Raw genomic sequence first — 23281 nt, 5'->3', positions numbered from 1 at the left:
ATGTCAGGATGGCCAGCTACTGGCAGAAAGGAGCTGACTCCGTATTTACAGCAGAGAAACGAAATTACAACGTACCAAGTATGTGGGGAATGAGAGTCATGATACCCCAGAAATGCCAACATCAGGTTTTGCAGCAACTACATGAAGGTCATGTTGGAATTGTCAAAATGAAGCTGCTCGCAGGGAGCCACTTCTGGTGGCTAGGTCTGGATCAACAGATAGAAAATATGGCGAAGAACTGTAGCGGATGTTTGGAAACCCTTCACATGCACACTGACTGTTTTAGGCCTACATCAGAATCGTAACTCTTCTTATTAAAATTTTCGTTACAATCTTCATCAAAGAAACAGTCTAATATCAAAACAAGATAGAACCTAAAATCTCTAAACATCAAAAATGGTATCATCAAAAATAGGTTCCTTGCATGTGAAGGATCCGGAGTCGTCTACTTGGTCTGAGGCATGTATTCATCATTCCACTGGCCAGAACATGAAATCGGTCCGTACCTCACCATCTGTTGTCTCATTGATTTCTCCAGAGTCCTATAAATAAGAACCTTTCACACCGGAATCATCCGCACAAAACTAACAAAGTCACACAGGTGAAGGAAGCCCACAATACAGTGATCATGACATTTTTCAATTTTCCAAACATACTGTCAGTCCAATTAGTCAGAGAAGTATCCACTCCAGAGTTTTCTGCCAGCTCGTGAGCTAGGGTGGTTAAACCACCAGGGCCTTGGTCAATGATTCATCCGGAGCTGTGTCATCAGGGATGAAATTACAACATTCTGCTCAGAACCTCATACAACCCCCCAACCTTTTATGCCAGCAACATATCTAATGCAATTCTATTCTGCCAAGCCATCAGGCTGGTCGCTTCAGTCTGCTCTGCCAATCCTTTTATAGCATCTCTGGTATAATTAATAAAGCGCTGTTGATTATAATAAATATAATTGATCGAGTCCACATTCTTATTGAGAGTGGACCACCAGAAAATTGACTTGACTCTAATCCTGCTAGGATCTGATTTCTTGCTTTGAACTCGTCTGGTACCCTCCGTGAAAAGACCCAGATGGAGTACTTCTTTTCTCTCGTTTGGCCAACTTCATGTCATGGTGTTGAATGAGTGTGAATGGAATTCCCAAATGCACGAGAGCGCATAGGCCTGTCCAATGTGTAGGTAAATTTGGCCATAACATCATTCCCCCACACAACCACCAGATATCAGCCCTTGGCCACTTTATCTCATTGAAATCCCCAGAGCTCAACCAGCCTGTCAGATCACTCATAGTCTCATCAGTAGTAACATTCTCTGTCCTATTACATACCATAGGAACATTTTGACGCTTGCCATATGGTTAGTGAGAAAGTCCAAATTGCAAATGTACGGTCCCTTACTGGAAGTCCGAAAACGTTTGTAAAATTCGCGGACGGCATCGGGCCGTGCGGCGGGGCCGAATCTACCAGGAAGTCATCAAACAAACTCTCTCTGACATTCGGTTTCCGTTTTATAAAATATTTTTTTTAAATCATTTTTCCGCTGTCCCGGTAAATCCCACAAGAGGGCGAATGGAATCATATTGCAAATGTACAAAACATCACGACGTGGCCTTATCTCCTAAACAGAAAAGACTTCGAAAACGAAACTTGGTGATCATAGGTTTGGCATAATGGACAGTTGGCCCCGAACAAGATGGCGTCTAGGCCTCAACGGTTTTTGAGTTATGGCCATTTTTCTGGGATTAAAGGTCCAAAATGAAAATAGAGCAATAATTTTTCCGCTTCACGTCAAAGTAAAGGAACCTACGGTGTCAATAAAAAAAGAACCAGCCATTTATCTATCGTCATTTAAGAGAAATCGTACAACGTCAAATTGGTGATGTTCAAAAACATATATATATATTTTTTAAACAGTTACAGATCCAGTTGCAGCGTGTTCATACGAATCTTTTAAAGTGTGCTTCAGAGCTCTGTGAGATTTCCGTGATTTTCTGTGATTTTCTGAAATAACACACACTTACTAAACCCTCCGTAAATAAGTCAGTTCTTAACATAAAGACTTAAAACTCAGGATTCTGTAAAGGCATACCCCAATCAGGATATGAGTTTACTTATAGCTTCCTGTGCCAACCGGAAGTGCCTTAAATGGCATCATAGTGGCTGTTTCAAAAGGTTAAAAAGTTCAGATCTTTTCAAAACTTCCTATGTGTGATTAGGCAACCCTCTTGAACTGTAAGTCAGTAATTTCTCCCAACAGGTGTCAAAGAAAAGCTCTCTCACACACACACACACACACACACACACAGCAAGGATGGAGTGACAAAGTGCGGTGCTTAAAGACACTCAGAGCCTGCAATGGCATTACCATAATCTCTAGGCTGTGCCGAGTTCAACGAGATGCCCCGCTTGACCATAGCTCGCTCGGTCTGAGCGCAGCGACCATGAGAAAAAGTAGGCCCATAATGAAGCCTGGCCCAAAATGTAATTTGCTTTTGGGTGACAGTGTGAGAACCTTTAGGATGAGAAGCACAATTTTATGTGGCATGTGGCATTAACCCTTAACCCTTAACAGTTAAAAGAAGGGGTTTACATCAAACAGTTTTCAAGGACTCCTCTCCCCATAGGAATACATTGCCTGCACCCCTAAATTCAACCTGAAGCCGATGTGGGTTACGAATGTCTTATGAACCTGTCTTTGATGATAATCTATCAGGCCACTATGAGGTCTACCTGTGTTGATTCTAAGCTTCCTGGAGCAACTGGAAGTGGTTAAAATCACCCTAAAAGTGTTTTTCCATACCCAACCAGCAGTTTGTGATAAATAGTGCATTCAACCCTGTGTAAACCGGTCAGTTCTTAACGTAAACACTTAAAACTCAGGATTCTGTAAAGGCATACCCCAATCAGGATATGAGTTTATATAGCTTCCTGTGCCACCCGGAAGTATCTTAAATGGCGTCATAGTGGCTGTTTCGAAGGGTTAAAAAGTGCAGATCTTTTGAAAACGTCATGTGTGTGATTAGGCAACCCCCATGAACTGTAAATCAGTAATTTCTCCCATAGAATGTCCAAGAAGAAAATCACACACACACACACAGCTGGGACAGAGGGACACCGTGTGGTGCGTAGAGACAGACAGTACATTTGCAATAACTTTAATTCATTTTTGCATCACGAAAATGCCGCCATTTAGAAATGTCTCAGAGTCGCAAGACTAGGTGCATTGCGACCGCCTCGGCCCATATAGATGGACCCCAACGTTTCTGACCGATAGCTCATTCAAGGACCCTGTAGCAAGTAATGGAAAAAAGTGGATTTTCAGCACCAATTAAGGCTTTGTTTGTGTACCAAATGACCTATCGAGCCAAAACTTGGGATTCTAGGTCGCCTCAGGTAGGCCTACACATAATGTCAGAACTGGACCGCAGCTAGAACGCAACTACATGTTTTACGTTTTTATTATGGTTTGAACAGAAGGTGTTGTGAATTTTGGGCCTGCTCTGAAGTATGTGATAGTTGGCTTCTAAATGAGTTGGAAAAAGTGGGTGTGGTGTCAGTTTGTATCAGTTTGGTGTCAGAATGATATCTAATTGACTAATGGACGGTGACTTGCTGGTGACTTTTGTCCATTTGCATTATGTTTAAACAGTGAGGTACCATCACCAAAGTGACAGTCTGAAATCAACCCCAATGAGCGATGGAGAGGATCTAGAATCACTGCCCAGCCATCCCGAGTTCATCAGGCTAGTCAATTTTGCCTTTCTGCAGTATTTCTGAGCATGTCAAATTCGTGATGGTACATGGCAAATGGACATAACATCCTGATTTGGCATTTTCAAATCTTTCATATTGCATTTGGACATTTATGGCATTTGGCCAAAAAAAGTGACTTTTGACTTCCTATGATATCATATTGCAAACGGACAAAACATATGATTATGATTATGATTAAGTTAAAATAAAAATTTAAAATAATTATGATAATAAAATTTGACAAAAGTATATTCATACATTTCTTACACATGATTAATTGACAAAAAATCCAAAGAATTTCGAAAAACGGTCCAGAAAGCACTTTAAGGGGGTGACAAGTTTTTGAAAAAAAGTTCACATTTTCGACTTTTAACCTCTTTGAAATCATATTGCAAATGGACAAAACATATGCCTTATGCACAAGTTTTAAAAAAATGAAGATAATAAAATATGACAAAAGTATGTTGATACAGTTCTTATACATGTATATTTGACACAAAATTTGAAAGAATTTCGAAAAACGTTCCAGAAAGCACTTTAAGGGTGTGATAAGTTTTTGCTATTTTTGACTTCCTATGAAATCATATTGCAAAAGGACAAAACATATGCCTTTATGCACAAGTAAAAAAAATAATAATAATAATATTGAAAATTGGACAAAAGTATATTCATACAGGTCTTACACATGTGTAATTGACCCAAAAAATCTAAAGAATTTAGAAAAACGGTCCAGAAAGCACTTTTTTAATAAGGGGGTGATACGTTTTTGAAAAAAATGTAAGTTTCTCAAAATGTTACTTTTGAATGTTGACTTGTGTTACATTTGCAATATGAAAAACCACGGTGGAGCGCACTCGCCATCTGTTGGATTTTTAAAGTGTTACACTTGGCTTTTGCCATATGGCATTTGCAATCAACTTTGAATGAAACGACAACGAATTGAGTGGTATTGGACACCGTAGATATGGTTTGTCCAGTGCCAATGACTTCCCATTCATTTTTGTACATTTCAGGGGGGTGTTCCCTTACAATTATTAGGGCCTTCCTCTGACACCGCCTGGTGTAGAGGTCCTGGATGGCAGGCAGCATAGCCCCAGTGATGTACTGGGCCATACGCAGCAATTGCCGTACTAGGCAGTGATGCAACCAGGACCAGATGCTCTCGATGTTGCAGCTCTAGAACCTTTTGAGGATCTCAGCACCCATGCCAAATCTTTTTAGATTCCTGAGGCGGAATAGGCTTTGTCGTGCCCTCTTCACAACTGTCTTGGTGTGTTTGGAACATTTTAGTTTGTTGTTAATGTGGACACCAAGGAACTTGAAGCGCTCAACCTGCTCCATTACAGCCCCGTCGATGAGAATGGGGGCGTGCTCGGTCCTCCTTTTCCTGTAGTCCACAATCATCTCCTTAGTCTTGGTTAAGTTGAGGGATAGGTTGTTATTCTGGCACCACCCGGCCAGGTCTCTGACCTCCTCCTTATAGGCTGTCTCGTCGTTGTCGGTGATCAGGCCTACCACTGTTGTGTAGTCTGCAAACTTAATGATGGTTTTTGCAGTCGTGACTGCATGGTCGTGGGTGAACAGGGAGTACAGGAGGGGACTGAGCACGCACCCCTGGGGAGCTCCACTGTTGAGGATCAGCGGGGCAGGTGTGTTGCTACCTACCCTCACCACCTGGGGGAAGCCCGTCAGGAAGTCCAGGATCGAGTTGCAGAGGAAGGAATTTAGTCCCAGGTTCCTTAGCTGAGTGATGAGCTTTGAGGGTACTATGGTGTTGAACGCTGAGCTGTGGTCAATGAATAGCATTCTCACATAAGTGTTCCTTTTGTTCAGGTGGGAAAGGGCAGTGTGGAGTGCAGTAGAGATTGCATCATCTGTGGATCTGTTTGGGCGGTATGCAAATTGGAGTGGGTCTAGGGTTTCTGGGATAATGGTGTTGATGTGAGCCATTACCAACCTTTCAAAGCACTTCATGGCTATGGACGTGAGTGCTATGGGTCTGTAGTCATTGAAGCAGGTTGCCTTTGTGTTCTTGGGCACGGGGACTATGGTGGTCTGCTTGAAACATGTTGGTATTACAGACTCGATGTTGAAAATGTCAGTGAACACACCTGCCAGTTGGTCAGCACATGCCTGGAGCACATGTCCTGGAAATCCATCTGGCCCTGCAGCCTTGTGTATGTTGACCTGTTTAAAGGTCTTACTCACATCAGCTACGGAGAGCGTGATCACACAGTCGTCCGGAACAGCTGATGCTCTCATGCATGCCTCAGGGTTGCTTGCCTCGAAGCAAGCATAGAAGTGATTTAGCTCGTCTGGTAGGCTTGTGTCACTGGGCAGCTCGCTGCTGTGCTTCCCTCTGTAGTCTGTAATAGTTTGCAAGTCCTGCCACATAAGACGAGCATCGGAGCCGGTGTAGTATGATTCAATCTTAGCCCTGTATTGACGCTTTGCCTGTTTGATGGTTCGTCGCAGGTCATAGCGGGATTTCTTGTAGGCTTCTGGCTTAGAGTCCTGCACCTTGAAAGCGGCAGCTCTACCCTTTAGCTCAGTACAAATGTTGCCTGTAATCCATGGCTTCTGTTTGGGGTATGTACGTACAGTCACTGTGGGGATGACGCCCTCGATGCACTTATTGATAAAGCCAGTGACTGATGTGGTGTACTCCTCAATGCCATGGGAAAAATACTGGAACATGTTCCAGTCTGTGATAGCAAAACAGTCCTGTAGTTTAGCATCTGCTAAACATTTGGTGATCCTAACGGACCTAAAACAGGGAATATTTACTGGGATTAAATGTCAGAAATTGTGAAAAACTGAGTTTAAATGTAGTTGGCTAAGGTGTATGTCAACTTCTGACTTCAACTGTATATGTACATATTCTTATTCATCCCTTTACATTTGTGTGTATAAGATAGTTGTTGTGAATTTGTTTCGGTTACTTGTTAGATTTTACTGCATAGTCGGAACTAGAAGCACAAGCATTTCGCTACACTCTACGAACCATGTGTATGTGTGTTACGAATCCCTTTTGGCCCGACAGTCTAGGGGGGATGGTAATGAGACCCGTAACATAACTCATGCAAATTATTGTGACAAAGTAAAAGTGTGAACGAAATAACCACGACAAAAGAAATCTACCGTCAAACTCCAGGTTTATTTATAAACACACGGTAATGGGGGGGAAGCAGGAAAAGGGGCTGAGCTGGACCCAAGGAAAGAAACAATAAATATACAAAAACACCCCTAAGCTAGACTAGCCTACTTTAACAACAGCTAACTAACTAACCAAAAATACAGTGGGTGGTCCGCCCAGTTCTAACTAGTGTATTTAACAAAGTTCACCTACGGGTAGTGTATGCCCATGGGCGACTTGCCTTGGTTTCCCCCTTTTCCCACCAGCAACAAACAAACACCATAACCAAAACAATACTCACAGGTGATGACAAAGTGATTTGGAGGTGCTCAAACAGAAGAGAGGTTAAGACACAAAGCGAGAGTGAAACACAGAGACCTACAGACATGGCATTTACAGAGAGATATTGAGCTAGCTCTAGAGCAAACAAATGATGGGGTTTTTAAACCATGGGGAAGGAACTGTGATAGGGTAGGAAATAGGAGGAGGTGTGTCTTCTGATTGATGATTGATTGTTGACTGATTGGGGAGTGATGATTTTCACCTGTGAGGGGAGAAGGAGAGAAAAGAAACACACACACAGGATACACACACACACACAGGATAATTGTATCTGTAACAATGTGACCAATAAAATTGTATTTTATTTGATGAGAATAGCATAGCACCTTCTCTGTTGTAATTTGAGACGGTCTATACATGTACATGAGGCTAGTAGCATAGCATCTCACTCTCTACCGAATACTGGTGGTGACGTCAATACCTCACATCGGATATTTAAAAATGTATTAAAATATCGAGATGTATCCACCAATCCAAAGATAGGAATAGGAGGGAGCTTCACAGCCCACCATTCCGCCCTGTGGACAACGAATCCCATTGTTAGAGCGGAGATGCAAGCATCTCATCACTATATATATTCATTGATCTGGCCAAGGCTTTCGACTCTGTCAATCACCACATCCTCATCGGCAGACTCGACAGCCTTGGTTTCTCAAATGATTGCCTCGCCTGGTTCACCAACTACTTCTCTGATAGAGTTCAGTGTGTCAAATCGGAGGGTCTGCTGTCCGGACCTCTGGCAGTCTCTATGGGGGTGCCACAGGGTTCAATTCTTGGACCGACTCTCTTCTCTGTATACATCAATGAGGTCGCTCTTGCTGCTGGTGAGTCCCTGATCCACCTCTACGCAGACGACACCATTCTGTATACTTCTGGCCCTTCTTTGGACACTGTGTTAACAACCCTCCAGGTGAGCTTCAATGCCATACAACTCTCCTTCCGTGGCCTCCAATTGCTCTTATATACAAATAAAACTAAATGCATGCTCTTCAACCGATCGCTACCTGCACCTACTCGCCTGTCCAACATCACTACTCTGGACGGCTCTGACTTAGAATACGTGGACAACTACAAATACTTAGGTGTCTGGTTAGACTGTAAACTCTCCTTCCAGACCCATATTAAACATCTCCAATCCAAAGTTAAATCTAGAATTGGCTTCCTACTTCGCAACAAAGCATCCTTCACTCATGCTGCCAAACATACCCTTGTAAAACTGACCATCCTACCAATCCTCGACTTTGGCGATGTCATTTACAAAATAGCCTCCAATACCCTACTCAACAAATTGGATGCAGTCTATCACAGTGCAATCCGTTTTATCAGCAAAGCCCCATATACTACCCACCATTGCGACCTGTACGCTCTCGTTGGCTGGCCCTCGCTTCATACTCGTCGCCAAACCCACTGGCTCCATGTCATCTACAAGACCCTGCTAGGTAAAGTCCCCCCTTATCTCAGCTCGCTGGTCACCATAGCATCTCCCACCTGTAGCACACGCTCCAGCAGGTATATCTCTCTAGTCACCCCCAAAACCAATTATTTCTTTGGCCGCCTCTCCTTCCAGTTCTCTGCTGCCAATGACTGGAACGAACTACAAAAATCTCTGAAACTGGAAACACTTATCTCCCTCACTAGCTTTAAGCACCAACTGTCAGAGCAGCTCACAGATTACTGCACCTGTACATAGCCCACCTATAATTTAGCCCAAACAACTACCTCTTTCCCAACTGTATTTAATTTTTATTTATTTGTTTATTTTGCTCCTTTGCACCCCATTATTTTTATTTCTACTTTGCACATTCTTCCATTGCAAAACTACCATTCCAGTGTTTTACTTGCTATATTGTATTTACTTTGCCACCATGGCCTTTTTTGCCTTTACCTCCCTTCTCACCTCATTTGCTCACATTGTATATAGACTTGTTTATACTGTATTATTGACTGTATGTTTGTTTTACTCCATGTGTAACTCTGTGTCGTTGTATCTGTCGAACTGCTTTGCTTTATCTTGGCCAGGTCGCAATTGTAAATGAGAACAAGTTCTCAACTTGCCTACCTGGTTAAATAAAGATAAAAAAATTAAATAATTTAAACAAATATCCAGTATCTGTGCTACTAGTCTACTTGTCCACTTTTAAAGCTGCAATATGTCACTTTTTGGGTGACTCGACCAAATTCACATAGAAATGTGAGTTATAGATCTGTCATTCTCATTGTCTAAAATGACTCATCTAGAGGTATTTTGTATTTGTGTTTATTATGGATCCCCATTAGTTGCTGCCAAAGCAGCAGCTACTCTTCCTGGGGTCCAGCAAAATTAAGGCAATTTATACAATTTTTACAATACATTCACAGATTGCACAAAACACTGTGTGGCCTCAGGCCCCTACTCCACCACTTCCACATATCTACAGTACTAAATCCATGTGTATGTATAGTGCGTATGTTATCGTATGTGTGTGTGTGTGTGTGTGTGTGTGTGTGTGTGTGTGTGTGTGTGTGTGTGTGTGTGTGTGTGTGTGTGCATGTGTCTGTGCCAATGTTTGCATTGCTTCACAGTCCCCGTTGTTCCATAAATTGTTTTTTATCTGTTTATAAAATCAAATTTTACTGCTTTCGTCGGTTACTTGATGTGGAATAGAGTTCCATATAGTCATGGCTCTATTTAATACTGTGTGGGGACTGTGAAGAGACCTCTTGTGGCATGTCTTGTGTGGTATGTATGGGTGTCCGAGCTGTGTGCCAGTAGTTCAGACAGACAGCTCGGTGCATTCAACATTTCAAAACCCCTTATAAATAAAAGTGGTGATGAAGTCAATCTCTCCTCCACTTTCAGCCAGGAGAGATTGACATGCGTATTATTAATATTAGCTCTCTGTGTACATCCAAGGGCCAGCCGTGCTGCTCTGTTCGTAGCCAATTGTAATTTTCCTAAGTCTATTTTTGTGGCACCTGACCACACGACTGAACAGGTAGTCAAGGTGTGACAATACTAGGGCCTGTAGGACCTGCCTCGTTGATAGTGCTGTTAAGAAGGCAGAGCATCACTTTATTAAAGACAGACTTCTCCCCATCGTAGCAACTAGTGCATCAATATGTTTTTACCAAGACAGTTTACAATCTAGTGTTACTCCAAGCAGTTTAGTCACCTCAACTTGCTCAATTTCCACATAATTTAGCACAGGATTTAGTTCAGGTTTAGGGTTTAGTGAGTGTTTTGTTCCAAATACAATGCTTTTAGTTTTAGAAATATTTAGGGCTAACTTATTCCTTGCCACCCAATCTGAAACAAACTGTAGCTCTTTGTTGAGTGTTGCAGTCATTTCAGTCACTGTAGTAACTGACGTGTATACATGTGTCCAAATGTGTTGTTTCAGATTGGGTGGCAAGGAATAAGTTAGCCCTAAATATTTCTAAAACTAAAAGTCATCCGCATACATAGACACACTGGCTTTACTCAAAGTCAGTGGCATGTCGTTAGTCAAAATTGAAAAAAGCAAGGTCTTATGGGTGTAAACAAGAGACAAAACATGATAATGAATGTTCTTGGTTTGTCTGCAGGTTCACAGCGACTCCTTGTGGATAAAAGTAGTCTAATCTTCTGGAGCTCAGTGATGTTTGGTAAATTATTTTATTAAAATATAGTCAATTCACTCCAACAGAGGCATTGTGGTAATGTTGGTTAAGAAGTTCATCAAAGAAGTTAATATATACTTTATAAATCTCTTTATATTATGTGATAAATGGTATACTGCATAGTAACCTTTATATTATGTGATAAATGGTATACTGCATAGTAACCTTTATATTATGTGATAAATGGTATACTGCATAGTAACTACATGATAAGGGTAAATTAACAACATGGAATCAGCACAAATACAAACGCTCCGATGAAAAAAAATAGCTAGATATTTGAATAAGGTGCTTCATTGAAAGAAAGAGATAATTTGCTCCACTAGGAAGTATAAGAAATAAGACAAGTTATAGAGAAGTGCTAGTCATGTTCAGGTCCCAGTCAGGTCAGGCTGCAGGTGTCTGTCCTCTGTGTCTGATGTTACACACCACTCCACTCTTTGGTCTCAAAGTCCCAGTGTCCAGGATGTCAAAGGACTGGCCAGGCAGCAGGCTGAAGTCAAACCTCTGGAGCAGCTTGGCCATCACTACCTTGGCCTCCATCTGTGAACAACAGATCTCTTTAAAGGATGACAAATCTGGTGTGCTCAACTATAAAAAAAAGTCTATAATGGAGGCAGAAGTCCAGGAGTAATCTAACTAGGATGGATAATAGGATCAGCAGAGAACAATCCCAAATAAAGTTGTTTCAATGTATTTCATACGGACAGTCTGCTCACCTGTGCGAAGCTCTGTCCCAGACATGAGCGTGGTCCCAGGGCGAAGGGGTAGTAGCAGTAATAGGGTCTTCAGGACAGAAACAAACACAACATGTCTGTTAGCTCTTAAAGAGTGACTGAACGCACAGAGTCCAAATGTGTTTTTCTGTTGCTCATTAAGATAAACTAGATTTCAGTTTTGGGGGTGTTGTTCGATATAACAGTTGCTGATGTTTGTCCCCCATGAGACCAGGTGGTGTAAAATACTAAGTTCATCCCTTCTGCCTCTGATTGGGTAGACTCACTAAACACAAATGCTTCGATTGTAAATTATGTCGGAGTGTTGAACTGTGACCCTGGCTATCCGTAGATTAAGAAAACAAGAATATTGTGTCATCTGGTTTGCTTAATATAAGACATTTTAAATGATTTATACTTTTACTTTTGATACTTAAGGACACTTAAAACCAAATACTTTTAGACTTTAACTCAAGTAGTATTTTACTGGGTGACTTTTACTTTTACTTGAGTCTAGATATATTTACTTTTACTCCAGTGTTAAAATTGGGTACTTTTCCCACCACTGCATGAGACACCAAAAGAACAAAGCCAGTATCACTTCCTCAAAATAGTCCAAGTTAACTCAAGAAATCTGTAATTAATTGTGTTTTTTGTCGACAAGGTTTTAGTCACGCAATTTTACATCTAGTTAAGGTGTTTAGTGCAGTATTTCTCAAGTAAAAAATGCGCTACATGTTGTCTTTTGTAAACAAATTCCGATCCACTGTTCTGCCATCGGATAGAGCGTAATCACCACAGCTGTTTATCCCGTGTTAGTGGGCGAAATCATAACCCAACCACCATGTAAGTCATGACGAACTTTGACTTCATGACCAAAAGTAGCCCTTTCCTGCAATCACTGATCAAAAGTGCCATCTTTGGCCTCATGGGTGGAATATAGTGGCTGGAGCTCTGTCAGAGTGACCATTGAGTTCTTGGTCACCTCGCTGACCAGGCCCCTTCTCCCCCGATTGTTCAGTTTGGCCGGGTGGTCAGCTCTAGGGAGAGTCTTGGTGGTTCAAAACTTCTTCCATTTAAGAATGATGGAGGCCACTGTGTTCTTGGGGGCCTTCAATGCTGCAGACATTTCTGTGGTACCCTACCCTAGATCTGTGCATTGACACAATCCTGTCTCGGAGCTCTATGGACAATTGCGTCAACCACATGGCTTGGTTTTTGCTCTGACATGCACTGTCAACAGTGGGACCTTATATATACAGGTGTGCTTCTTCCTAAATCATGTCCATTCAATTTAATTTACCACAGGTGGACTCCAATCAAGTTGTAGAAACACCTGAAGGATGATCAACGGAAACAGGATTCACCTGAGCTCAATTTTGCAAAAATGTCTAAAAACCTTTTTTTCCTTCGTCATTATGGGGTATTGTGTGGAGATTAATGAGGAAAATAGTTTTTTAAATACATTTTAGAATAAGTCTGTAACGTAACAAAATGTGGAAAAAGTTAAGTGGTCTGAATATTTTCTGGATGCAATGTATGCCAGTTTCAACGAGAGAAGTTCTGCTTTAATCAATTCAAATGTTGTAAAGAAACAATAAACAATAAAACGTATTGTGTGACTTACTTGGCAGCGTCTGGATGGAACCTCTCTGGGTCAAACTTCAGCGGGTCCTCAAAGAACTTATCCAACCTTCCACAGACATACGAATTGAACTGTAGACAGACAAGATAGGGGCAAACAAAAGATTTAAGACACTTTAGGAAATAAAATAAGTACACCCACACCCAAAATAGTTAATGAGGTGTTGACTACACTGTTAAGATGAAGTTCATTGTAACACCAAAACTGTTTCAATATGTTTTGTGTTGTAGTCACGACAGACAAAGATATATAGTTAACCAAACTTTACTAGGCATGTTGTCAACCAGCACATTAATAAAGTAAGTACAAACTGGTTTCCATTTCCTGTGTAACATCAATATGAGTAACATCAATATTGCTACATTAACTAGTGGCAACTGAGCTGCCACCAACTTGAAGGAGACGAAACCATATCTTTGCTGGAGTAATGACACGGTGTGTTGTAACACCACTAAATCAAATATTGTGCAACACCTTGCCAGGGACTGGGAGCACTAACGGAACAGGTCGAACACACTACTTTGGTGTTTTGAGTTCTGTTTAGAGCAGAATTAGATCCCTTCTCTTTTGTTGTCATTTCCTTTGTCTATGTGGGAATGGGTGCTGTCCTCATTGAACGTCAAAATGCCTGACAGTTTTGATATCCGTTCATCATGATCCATTACACAACAAACTGCTTAATACCAATATAGAAATGCAGACTTCCTTCTTCAAACATGTAAACAACATTGTGTGAAAGAATCATAGTCTAAAAACATTACCCACAATCCTCTAAAAACAGAGTCATGCATCAAGATAAGAAATGCAACGTGATTAAAACAGACTTCCAATGAGTTCAATCAATCTTTTGTCTCTTAACTTTGGTTATCCTCATAAAAGATAATTACATTTTGAGTAACATATGCAGTTGGATTTACATTACTTTGGTCAAATTAAATTAACAAATAATTGAAATGACTTGCATTTGTAAACCATTGATTGTATGAGAAACATAATTTTTGAGTGTTGATGCTTTTACATTCACTGAACCCCCAAAATGGGTTTTCACAACGCTCTCTTAAAAACACCCATATTCAGGTTGAAGAACCACTTTGGGTGTTTCAGAGTTCCTACACTTCTGTTTTAAAACACATTCTGTGTATTAACATTTTACATTCAAACACCCAGATCTCAGCTTAGGTGCACTACCTTTCATGGTTTCATTACACAATCATGGTGTTTTGAGACATTATATGTTTACATTCTATGTTAACATAAGAAAAGTCAATGATACAATGATGCTACATTGAGGTATGAGCAGCACTGGCTTAGACAAGGCTACTTCATTCCTTTATCACATTGAGGTATGAGCCACACTGGCTTGGACAAGGATACTTCATTCCTTTACCACATTGAGGTATGAGCCACACTGGCTTGGACAAGGATACTTCATTCCTATACTATATTGAGGTATGAGCCACACTGGCTTAGACAAGGATACTTCATTCCTTTACCACATTGAGGTATGAGCCATACTGGCTTAGACAAGGATACTTCATTCCTTTACTACATTGAGGTATGAGCCATACTGGCTTAGACAAGGATACTTCATTACTTTACTACATTGAGGTATGAGCCATACTGGCTTAGACAAGGATACTTCATTCCTTTACTACATTGAGGTACCACAGCGTATCACATGTTAACACCACAACTAAACTTAGAGATATTATCATACAACAGTCATCACTCCTCCACATTGTTTTTGAGGTGACTACTCACGAAGCATGAGACTCCTGCTGGGATGGGGATGCCGTTGATGACGATGTCGTTAGGGATGAAACGAGAAGTGCCTGGTGCTGTAGGGTACAACCTTAGAGTCTCCTTCAAAACCTGACGGGGGGGGGGGATGATATGAATCAAACACAACATGCTGATTAATTGACGATGTGAAGAGTTACCTTTTCTTTTCGTCCTAAACTTGGTGCTCCGGTACCGTTTGCCATGTGGTAGCAGAGAGAACAGTCTCTGACTTGGGGGACTGGAGGTTTTGACAATTTTTTGGCCTTCCTGACACCGCCTAGTATATAGGTCCTGGATGTCAGGAAGCTTGGTCCCAGTGATGTACTGGGCCGTACACACTACCCTCTGTAGCGCCTTCCGGTCAGATGCCGAGTAATTGCCATACGAAGTGGTAATGCAACCGTTCAGGATGCTCTCGATGGTGCAGCTGTGGAACTTTTTGAGGATCTGGGGACCCATGCCAAATATTTTCAGTCTCTTGATGGGGAAAAGGTGTCGTCGTGCCCTCTTCACAACTGTCTTGGTGTGTTTGGACCATGATAGTTTGTTGGTAATTTGGTGATGTGGACACCAAGGTATTTGAAACTCTCGACCCGCTCCAATTCAGTCTAGTCAATGTTTATGTGGCCTGTAAGGCCCTCCTTTTCCTATAGTCCACGATCAGCTCCTTTGTCTTGCTCACATTGAGAGAGAGGTTGTTGTCCTGGCACCACACTGCCAGGTCTCTGACCTTGTCTCTATAGTCTGTCTCATCGTTGTCAGTTATCAGACCTACCACTGTTGTGTCATCAGCAAACATAATAATGGTGTTGGAGTGGTGGGTGAACAAGGAGTACAGGAGGGGACTAAGCACACACAAAATAGCACATTTCGCTGGGCAGCCATCTCCTCCAGCGCCATTCTATCAGCCATCGTACAACATTGTATAACGTACAATATGGTTTCTGTGTACAGATGCCAGTTCCAATTCTGAGTCCTTGATCTGGTTTGTAGCTCCATTGCTGTCACTGTCAGGTCAATGACAAGACAGCACACACGAACCTGGGACAGGTAGATCATTTACCTGAGACAGGTAGGTCATTTTCCCCAGGTCGTCAAAGCTGATTTCCTGTTTCATCCCGATGACGTCATCCACTTCCTGCTTCACCCTGGAAATGGCAGAGACAGTCACAAACTCAACCAACCTGTTTTTATTACAGAAATGATCAATACCGAAAATAGAAATGATGAAAACGAGTCCTACTTTGTCAGTATCTCTGGCAGCCTTCCCAGTTCCATGACGGTAAAAGATAGTTGATTGGCTGTTGTCTCTTGCCCTGTCAAGATTAAAACAGCAAAAGTACTGTGACTGTTGTTTCTTCAAAAAAAATTGCCCAATTTTTCAGTTTTTGATTTGTTAAAAAAGTTTGAAATATCCAATAAATGTTGTTCCACTTCGTGATTGTGTCCCACTTGTTGTTGATTCTTCACAAAAAAATACAGTTTTATATCTTTATGTTTGAAGCCTGAAATGTGGCAAAAGGTTGCAAAGTTCAAGGGGGCCGAATAAAAAGGCACTGTATATATATATATGTAAATAAAGTATAGCACTTGTTTCAGGGAGACGTACCCGCAATGAAGAACGTCACAAAGTTGTCCAGCATAAGCTCCTCATCATCGTTTGCTATGTTTTCCTCTGAAATTAAGGATATATATCCGTTTACAGCATTGAGACAATCGTGCTACTTAACCTCATCAATTACATGACTGTTTTAGCAAACACTTGTCCCACAATGTCACATGCAGAGCCACAGGTAAAAGGTTTCCAATGTTAGCCTGGTCCCAGATCTCTTTGTGCCGTCTTGTCTTGAACAGTGGCAGGAGTTGGCAAGACGGCACGAACAGATCTAGGATCAGGCTACTACAACATGCCTTTGCCAGCCGTCTTGAGGATCTGTGTGAGGATGTCTTTTGGAACGTCCTCTCCGTTTTGGACGGCCCTTTTCCTCTCGTTGATCCACTGTCTGCCTGTCGAACGCAGCAGCTGACAAGACTTCTTCACCTCGTTGATGAACTTCTTGTTCTTTGGGTAGAGCTACATATGTAGGATCTTAATTTGATGACTCTTTTTCAATTATGTGAATTTTCCTGCACTGCAGGAAATGCAAATGTGTGTATTGAATGTTTAAAGAGGCTTGTAAAGTTTGTAATTTCCACTTAAAAATATCAGACTTGATGTAAAATGTATCAACCCCTACAAAAAATGTCCATTAATTATAATCGACATAATAATTCACATTTTTGTTGCTGCAGGATTATTTTCCAGCTGTAGCAAACAGGCTCAAAATAAACTCCATCTTTAGAGATATGTCATCCGACCATTTATTTAAATCCCATCGAGGGAATGTGACGCTGTAAAACGTATTATGGTGAATTTAGCCACATCTTACAGGCTTCCTACTTGGAAGGATGGAAACAAGAGACTAGAACAAACTGTTCATGAGTGTCCATTTTTTAATTGTATTAGTTTCTTATAACACAGGATTTTATCTGATGAAACTGTAGGATTTCAAATAGATCAATTCAATAAGCCATCGTTCTCGAGAAGCATCACTAACATACTTGATGTCATTATTTACCTGGAAAGTGAAGTCTCTGAGATAGTGGACCACTCCCTTAAGACACGTCTCTATAGCGTTGGGGAACGGAGAGTCACTCTCCTTCAGCAGATCCAGCTCCACTCCAAACGCCACCTACAGATGAGATAAAAACAGAGGATTGACAACATCTTACAACATGATAAGGTAAAACTCCTGGTTCTAGTTATGCTAATTATAGCTAGCACATTGGCTTGGTGAGATTAAATTGTATATTGCTTAGGTAATGAGTGTGTTATAACTGCCTGTTATGACAATTTTACTGTCAGATATACCAACAAATGTAGCTTTCAACAGAAAGAATAAAGTGTAAGGGCTGTGTGGGGATCTGAGGGTAACAGGAAGTGACCGTTACCTTAGTGATGACATCCAGTGTCACACAGTTGAACATGTGTTGCATGTTGGCAGCTGTGTTGGTGTCAGCCATGTCCGCCAGTTTATCCATCAGCTTCTCTGCCCTCTCGTTGAACGCACCCATCTGACCCCGCAGATACCTAACAATACACAGCAATGATGGATGGCTGGATGGATTGATCAATGGAGTGATCAATGAGTCGATTGATCAATTATAGTGACTTACAGACTGCTGAAGGCAGGGTCCATTATTCTTCGCTGTTTGTACCACTCATCATGATTCTGTGCTGTGACCAGGCCACTTCCCAAAAACCTATGAAGAAGATGGACAACATAGTATTTACCCTAAGACTGAATAAACTGACCAGTGACCAAGTTGTCCCATTTGAATGTCTATATGCTCTGTAGGCTACGCATGCGATAACCAGCATTAGGAGGGATTGTGTTGAAAGAGTTTGTACAAACTTAAACATTGACACAATAAATAGTAGTAGGAAGTATATTTAGATAACATGAATTATACAGAGGACTGACCTCTGTCCAAACAGGTTGAAGAGACGCTTGTAGAACATTGGGGCTTTGGGGTACTTAGGTGACATCAGGACTTCCTGTGGAGACAAATAAAAGTGTCAGTTTGGTTTGAAGGGGGAATTGGGGTAATGTGTTATTTTACAGCACTTTCATTTCAGAAATGAACATGGTAAAATGTATGATTACACTAATCTTGGTTAACCCAGAACTAAAATCTTGCTTAATTTGGTCAGGTGTTTACGTAGTCAGTCAATCAGAGATTATAATTACAGTAATTTCACAGGTTTACCTTGGTGGTATCAGGACAGGTCACACACAACATCACAATATGCAAACCGTTGATACGGTACACCGGTCCATAAATCTCAGCCCTGTCAAAGATAAAATATATCTTTATTTATTGTCCCAGAATAAACAACACCTGATTCAATCTATGTGTGTAGCATTCAATATCATTCAACAAACCATTCCAGAAATTTGTCGTGGAGAACTCGACCATTGCTCATCTCCCTCAGCATGGTTGGGGAATGACCAAATATAAAACTGGGGGAGAACAAGAGACGGGTTAATAACTGAAAAATAAGAACGTTATGACATTTCACCTATTGTAGTTCCTTATCAACAAATCCGATGCGCCACTCAATATAGTTGAAACTAACATTTAGCAAAAGTATTTTAAAATAAATATTCAAGTTACATCATACTGACTCACCTATCCCTTGGTGGTCCCGGTATGTGATCATATTTCAGATGAATATATTTTATGTAAAGACAAAAACAGAGAAATGCGATGAAAATCAATCCAAGCAGGCAAATAAGCAAATAACCGATCCAACCTGCAAAGAAAGAGAAAAGGGCCATATTTTCGAAGACTAGATAGCTCGTGGTGACCCTGCAAACCAGTTATGTGGTCGTTGTTTTTGGGACGGAATTTGGTCACCAGTCGTACTAGTAGTAGAGAGGCATATGTGAAGCGAGAGGATTTACTCTGCATAAAATATGTCCACATCAAGCAGATTGTTAATTATTAATTGTTTTTGGCTACAGTTCTGCATTTTCTGGAACCCCACTTGTATGTAAATTGTTAGGATTGTAAGAAAAGCATTCCGTGAACCATGAAATGTAAACTTTAAAATAGGCAGTCTATGTTTGTTTTTCTATGATTTGGGTATTTCTATGTTTCGGCCTAGTATGGTTCTCAATCAGAGGCAGGTGTCATTAGTTGTCTCTGATTGAGAATCATACTTAGGTAGCCTGAGTTTCACTGTGTGTTTGTGGGTGTTTATTCCTGTCTCTGTGTTTGCACCAGATAGGACAGTTTTGGGTTTCACGGTTCTTGATTTTGTTAGTTTGTTCATGTGAAGTGCTTTATTAAACATGAATCAAAGCTGCGCTTTGGTCCGCCTCTCCTTCAAGTCAAGAAAACCGTTACAACTACTTAACAGGAGAGCCGTTTGAACTTAAATGTAGTGTCTTAGCTCTTATTACTTATTTATATAATACGAAAGACTCTAAATACAAGAAATTGAACTGGAGCTTCACATTTAGTAAAACGAGTTAGTGCCAGAATAACATAGAACAACACTGCACATGACCAAGGGTGCTCCATTCTTAAAGGGGACATCAGTAATTAACAGAACATAACATTCCTTCTCTTATACAATCGGAGTTACTTTTACCAAACCACAACTGAAACATTTCCCAGAACTTGTAGTTATTTTGTATCTTTTAATATGAACTTGAACAGTTTGTTTTTGTTTGTTTGTTTATAAGTCCAGTCTGTCTGGTGGACGGTGCCTTCGTTCTGGGTAGCACCTAGGATTGTCTGGAGGCTCCTGAACATGCTCAGTGTGTGTCTGGTGGACGGTGCCTTCGTTCTGGGTAGCACCTTGGATTGTCTTTAGGCTCCTGAACATCCTCAGTGTGTGCTTTTTCCATTATAGTTTCTGCTATAGCAGCACCTTAATCAACACGTTCCCTTCTTTCAGCCTGGGGTCTCTTTACTGCCCCACCGTCCTCTACAGTTCCCTGTGTGTCACTCTCAGGAGCTCTCTGTGCCTGTTCTCTCTTGATTGTTGTGCTGTTTTCCGTGAAATGCATTTGTTTAATGTGATGCCGCCACATTATGTCTGGGCTCACTTGAACCTGGTAAGTTCTGGGTCCCGTTTGTGTATGTACGGTCCCTCTTGTCCATTTCCCTCCTCTTCTGGAGTCTCACACCATCACTTCCTGTCCTGTTTGGAGATGGCGCTCCCGGCCACCGGAGAGCATCTTGGCTTGTTTGTTCAGCATTTCATTACACCTGTTTGGCTTCATGATATCCAGCTGTGTGCGGCAAGGCCTCCCGAAAAACAGTGCTGCTGGGCTTTCATATGTCGTGACATTTGGGGTGTTTCGCTAGGAGGCCAGGAACTTGGCCAGTTTTGTTTGCAAAGTCCCTTCGTCTCATTTAGGTCATTTTGAGTCCATGCTTTAGGGTTTGCACAAAGTGTTCTTGTTAAGGGATTTTTATGAATAATGACTAAATTATGTATACATTTCAATCAGAACTATGACTAAACAGAATACTACTATGTTACTGTATGGATGTACGAATCTTATTGTAATCACAATACTGAATGTAATGTGTGTAGTTTTCATACAGAATTAGAAGGACTGTCTGTTCCTTGTTAGAAACTAATGGAGCTATCGTCAGACTGGCTGGAATGCTGTGTTCCTTACAGGACATCCTGTCTCTACAAAGGGAGAGGAGAGACCTTGGACTAGTAGTAGATTATTTAACAGGTGGTGGACAATGTGGGAAGGCTTGTGAACTATACTGCCATTGTATCAGAGTGGAGGAAGGACAGAATAAAACCTATGACGTCATTTTTTGTATTTAACTTTTTATGGCTGCAGGGGCAGTATTGAGTAGCTTGGATGAAAAGGTGCCCATATCAAACGGCCTGCTCCCCAGTCATAGTTGCTAATATTTGCATATTATTATTAGTATTGGATAGAAACACTCTGAAGTTTCTAAAACTGTTTGAATGATGTCTGTGAGTATAACTGAACTCATATTGGCAGGCAAAATCCTGAGTTGAAATCAAAGACCAGAGACCCCAATGAAATGCCCTTGAGATATGAATGATGTTGCACTGCCTAGAGGTTCCACTAGATGTCAACCATCAATAGAAATTATAATGAGGCTTCTATGTTGTTGTGGGAGTGAATGAGAGCAGAATATATCAGCTGTCCATCAAGCAGCCATTTTGTGATCCCACTTTTTCCTCATGGTAGTCACTTGCGTTCCATTGCTCACAGAGAGAAGAAAGAATACTCCGGTCTGAACTTTATTGAAGCTATATGTTAAAAACATCCTAATGATTGATTCTGTACTTAGTTTGAAATGTTTCTTCGACCGGTAATATCACTTTTTGAAGGTTTTGTCTGATATAACGCTGACCAGAATTAGATATGTATACCAAACGCTCTAACAAAAGAAGGAATTTGGACATAAATAACAGACATTTTCAAACAAAACAAACATTTATTGTGGACCTGGGATTCCGGGAGTGCTTTCTGATGTAGATCATCAAAGGTAAGGGAATATTTATCATGTAATTTCTTGTTTATGTTGACGCCATCTTTGCAGCTGTGGTGTTTTTAAATTGAGCTCCGTTTCAGATTATTGCATGCATTTCTTTTTCCGTAAAGTTTTAAAAAATCTGACACAGCGGTTGCATTAAATCGAGGCTTCCTCCCTTTACAGTGGCAGGAGGAGACTATTACTGTTTGGCCCGGTACAGTACTTATGGGAAATATGTAGGGGAAGTTAATACCTGTAAGGGAACACCCCCCTGAAATGTACAAAAATGAATGGGAAGTCATTGGCACAGGACAAACCATATACACGGTGTCCAATACCACTCAATTCGGCGTCGTTTCATTCAAAGTTGATTGCAAATGCCATATAGCAAATGCCAAGTGTAACACTTTAAAAATGCAACAGCTGGCGAGTGCGCTCCACCGTGGTTTTTCATATTGCAAATGTAACACAAGTCAACATCCAAAAGTTAAATTTAGAAAAACTGAAACATTTTTCACCCCCTTAAAAAAGTGCTTTCTGGACCGTTTTTCGAAATTCTTTAGTTTCTTTTTGTCAATTACACGTGTAAGAACTGTATGAATATACTTTAGTCCAATTTTATTATCATTATTTTTATATATTTTTTAAACTTGTGCATAAGGCATATTTGCCTCATGTTTTGTCCATTTGCAATATGATTTCATATGAACTCAAAAGTCAAAGTCAAAGTCACTTTTTTGGGGCCAAATGCCATAAGAAATGTCCAAATGCAATATGAAAGATTTGAAAATGCCAAATCAGGATGTTATGTCAATTTGCCATGTACCATCACGAATTTGACATGCTAAAAAATACTGCAGAAATACAAAATTGACTGGCCTGATTAACTCAGTATGGCCGGGCAGTTATAGTGGTTCCTCTCCATCGCTCGTTGTGTTGATTTCATCATGTCCATTTGGTGATGTTTTTTCACTGTTGAATCATATTACAAATGCACGTGTATTTGCAATATGTTTCAATGGGCATTCACCATCACGAATTTGTCATGCTCAAAAATACTGCAGAAATGCAAAATTGACTGGCCTGATGAACACAGGATGGCCGGGCAGTGATTCTGGTTCCTCTCCATCGCTCGTTGGGGTTGATTTCATCGTGTCCATTTGGTGATGGTACCTCA

At 40.9% G+C, this 23281-nt stretch overlaps 1 protein-coding gene across 1 annotated transcript; it reads right to left on the bottom strand.

Annotated features, from left to right (window-relative positions):
- Positions 1–10859: 10859 nt before the first annotated feature.
- On the bottom strand, positions 10860–19412 carry LOC109901317 (cholesterol 24-hydroxylase-like). The gene is made up of 15 exons (XM_031836841.1): positions 19249–19412; positions 19002–19079; positions 18826–18907; positions 18540–18613; positions 18232–18318; positions 18007–18145; positions 17634–17747; positions 16927–17089; positions 16625–16690; positions 16259–16331; positions 16079–16163; positions 14995–15105; positions 13216–13304; positions 11592–11658; positions 10860–11415 (listed from the first exon to the last, which is right to left on the bottom strand). The coding sequence occupies exons 1-15, from the start codon at positions 19395–19397 to the stop codon at positions 11260–11262; spliced, it is 1533 nt and encodes a 510-aa protein (XP_031692701.1). The 5' UTR covers positions 19398–19412; the 3' UTR covers positions 10860–11259.
- Positions 19413–23281: the final 3869 nt, after the last annotated feature.

The sequence above is a fragment of the Oncorhynchus kisutch genome, linkage group LG12, assembly GCF_002021735.2.
Source record: "Oncorhynchus kisutch isolate 150728-3 linkage group LG12, Okis_V2, whole genome shotgun sequence".
Classification (NCBI taxonomy): domain Eukaryota; kingdom Metazoa; phylum Chordata; class Actinopteri; order Salmoniformes; family Salmonidae; genus Oncorhynchus; species Oncorhynchus kisutch.
Note: the sequence above shows the minus strand (reverse complement) of the source record. Positions and strands in the feature narration are given on the sequence as shown.

What these genes read in the sequence shown, in the direction of transcription:
- LOC109901317 (XM_031836841.1), bottom strand. Translation starts at nt 19,397, where the DNA reads ATGGCCCTTTTCTCTTTCTTTGCAGGTTGGATCGGTTATTTGCTTATT. An exon ending in CCGGGACCACCAAGGGATAG is followed by an intron (nt 19,080 to 19,248) that starts GTGAGTCAGTAT and finishes GTTCTCCCCCAG; the next exon opens with TTTTATATTTGGTCATTCCC. An exon ending in CACGACAAATTTCTGGAATG is followed by an intron (nt 18,908 to 19,001) that starts GTTTGTTGAATG and finishes TATCTTTGACAG; the next exon opens with GGCTGAGATTTATGGACCGG.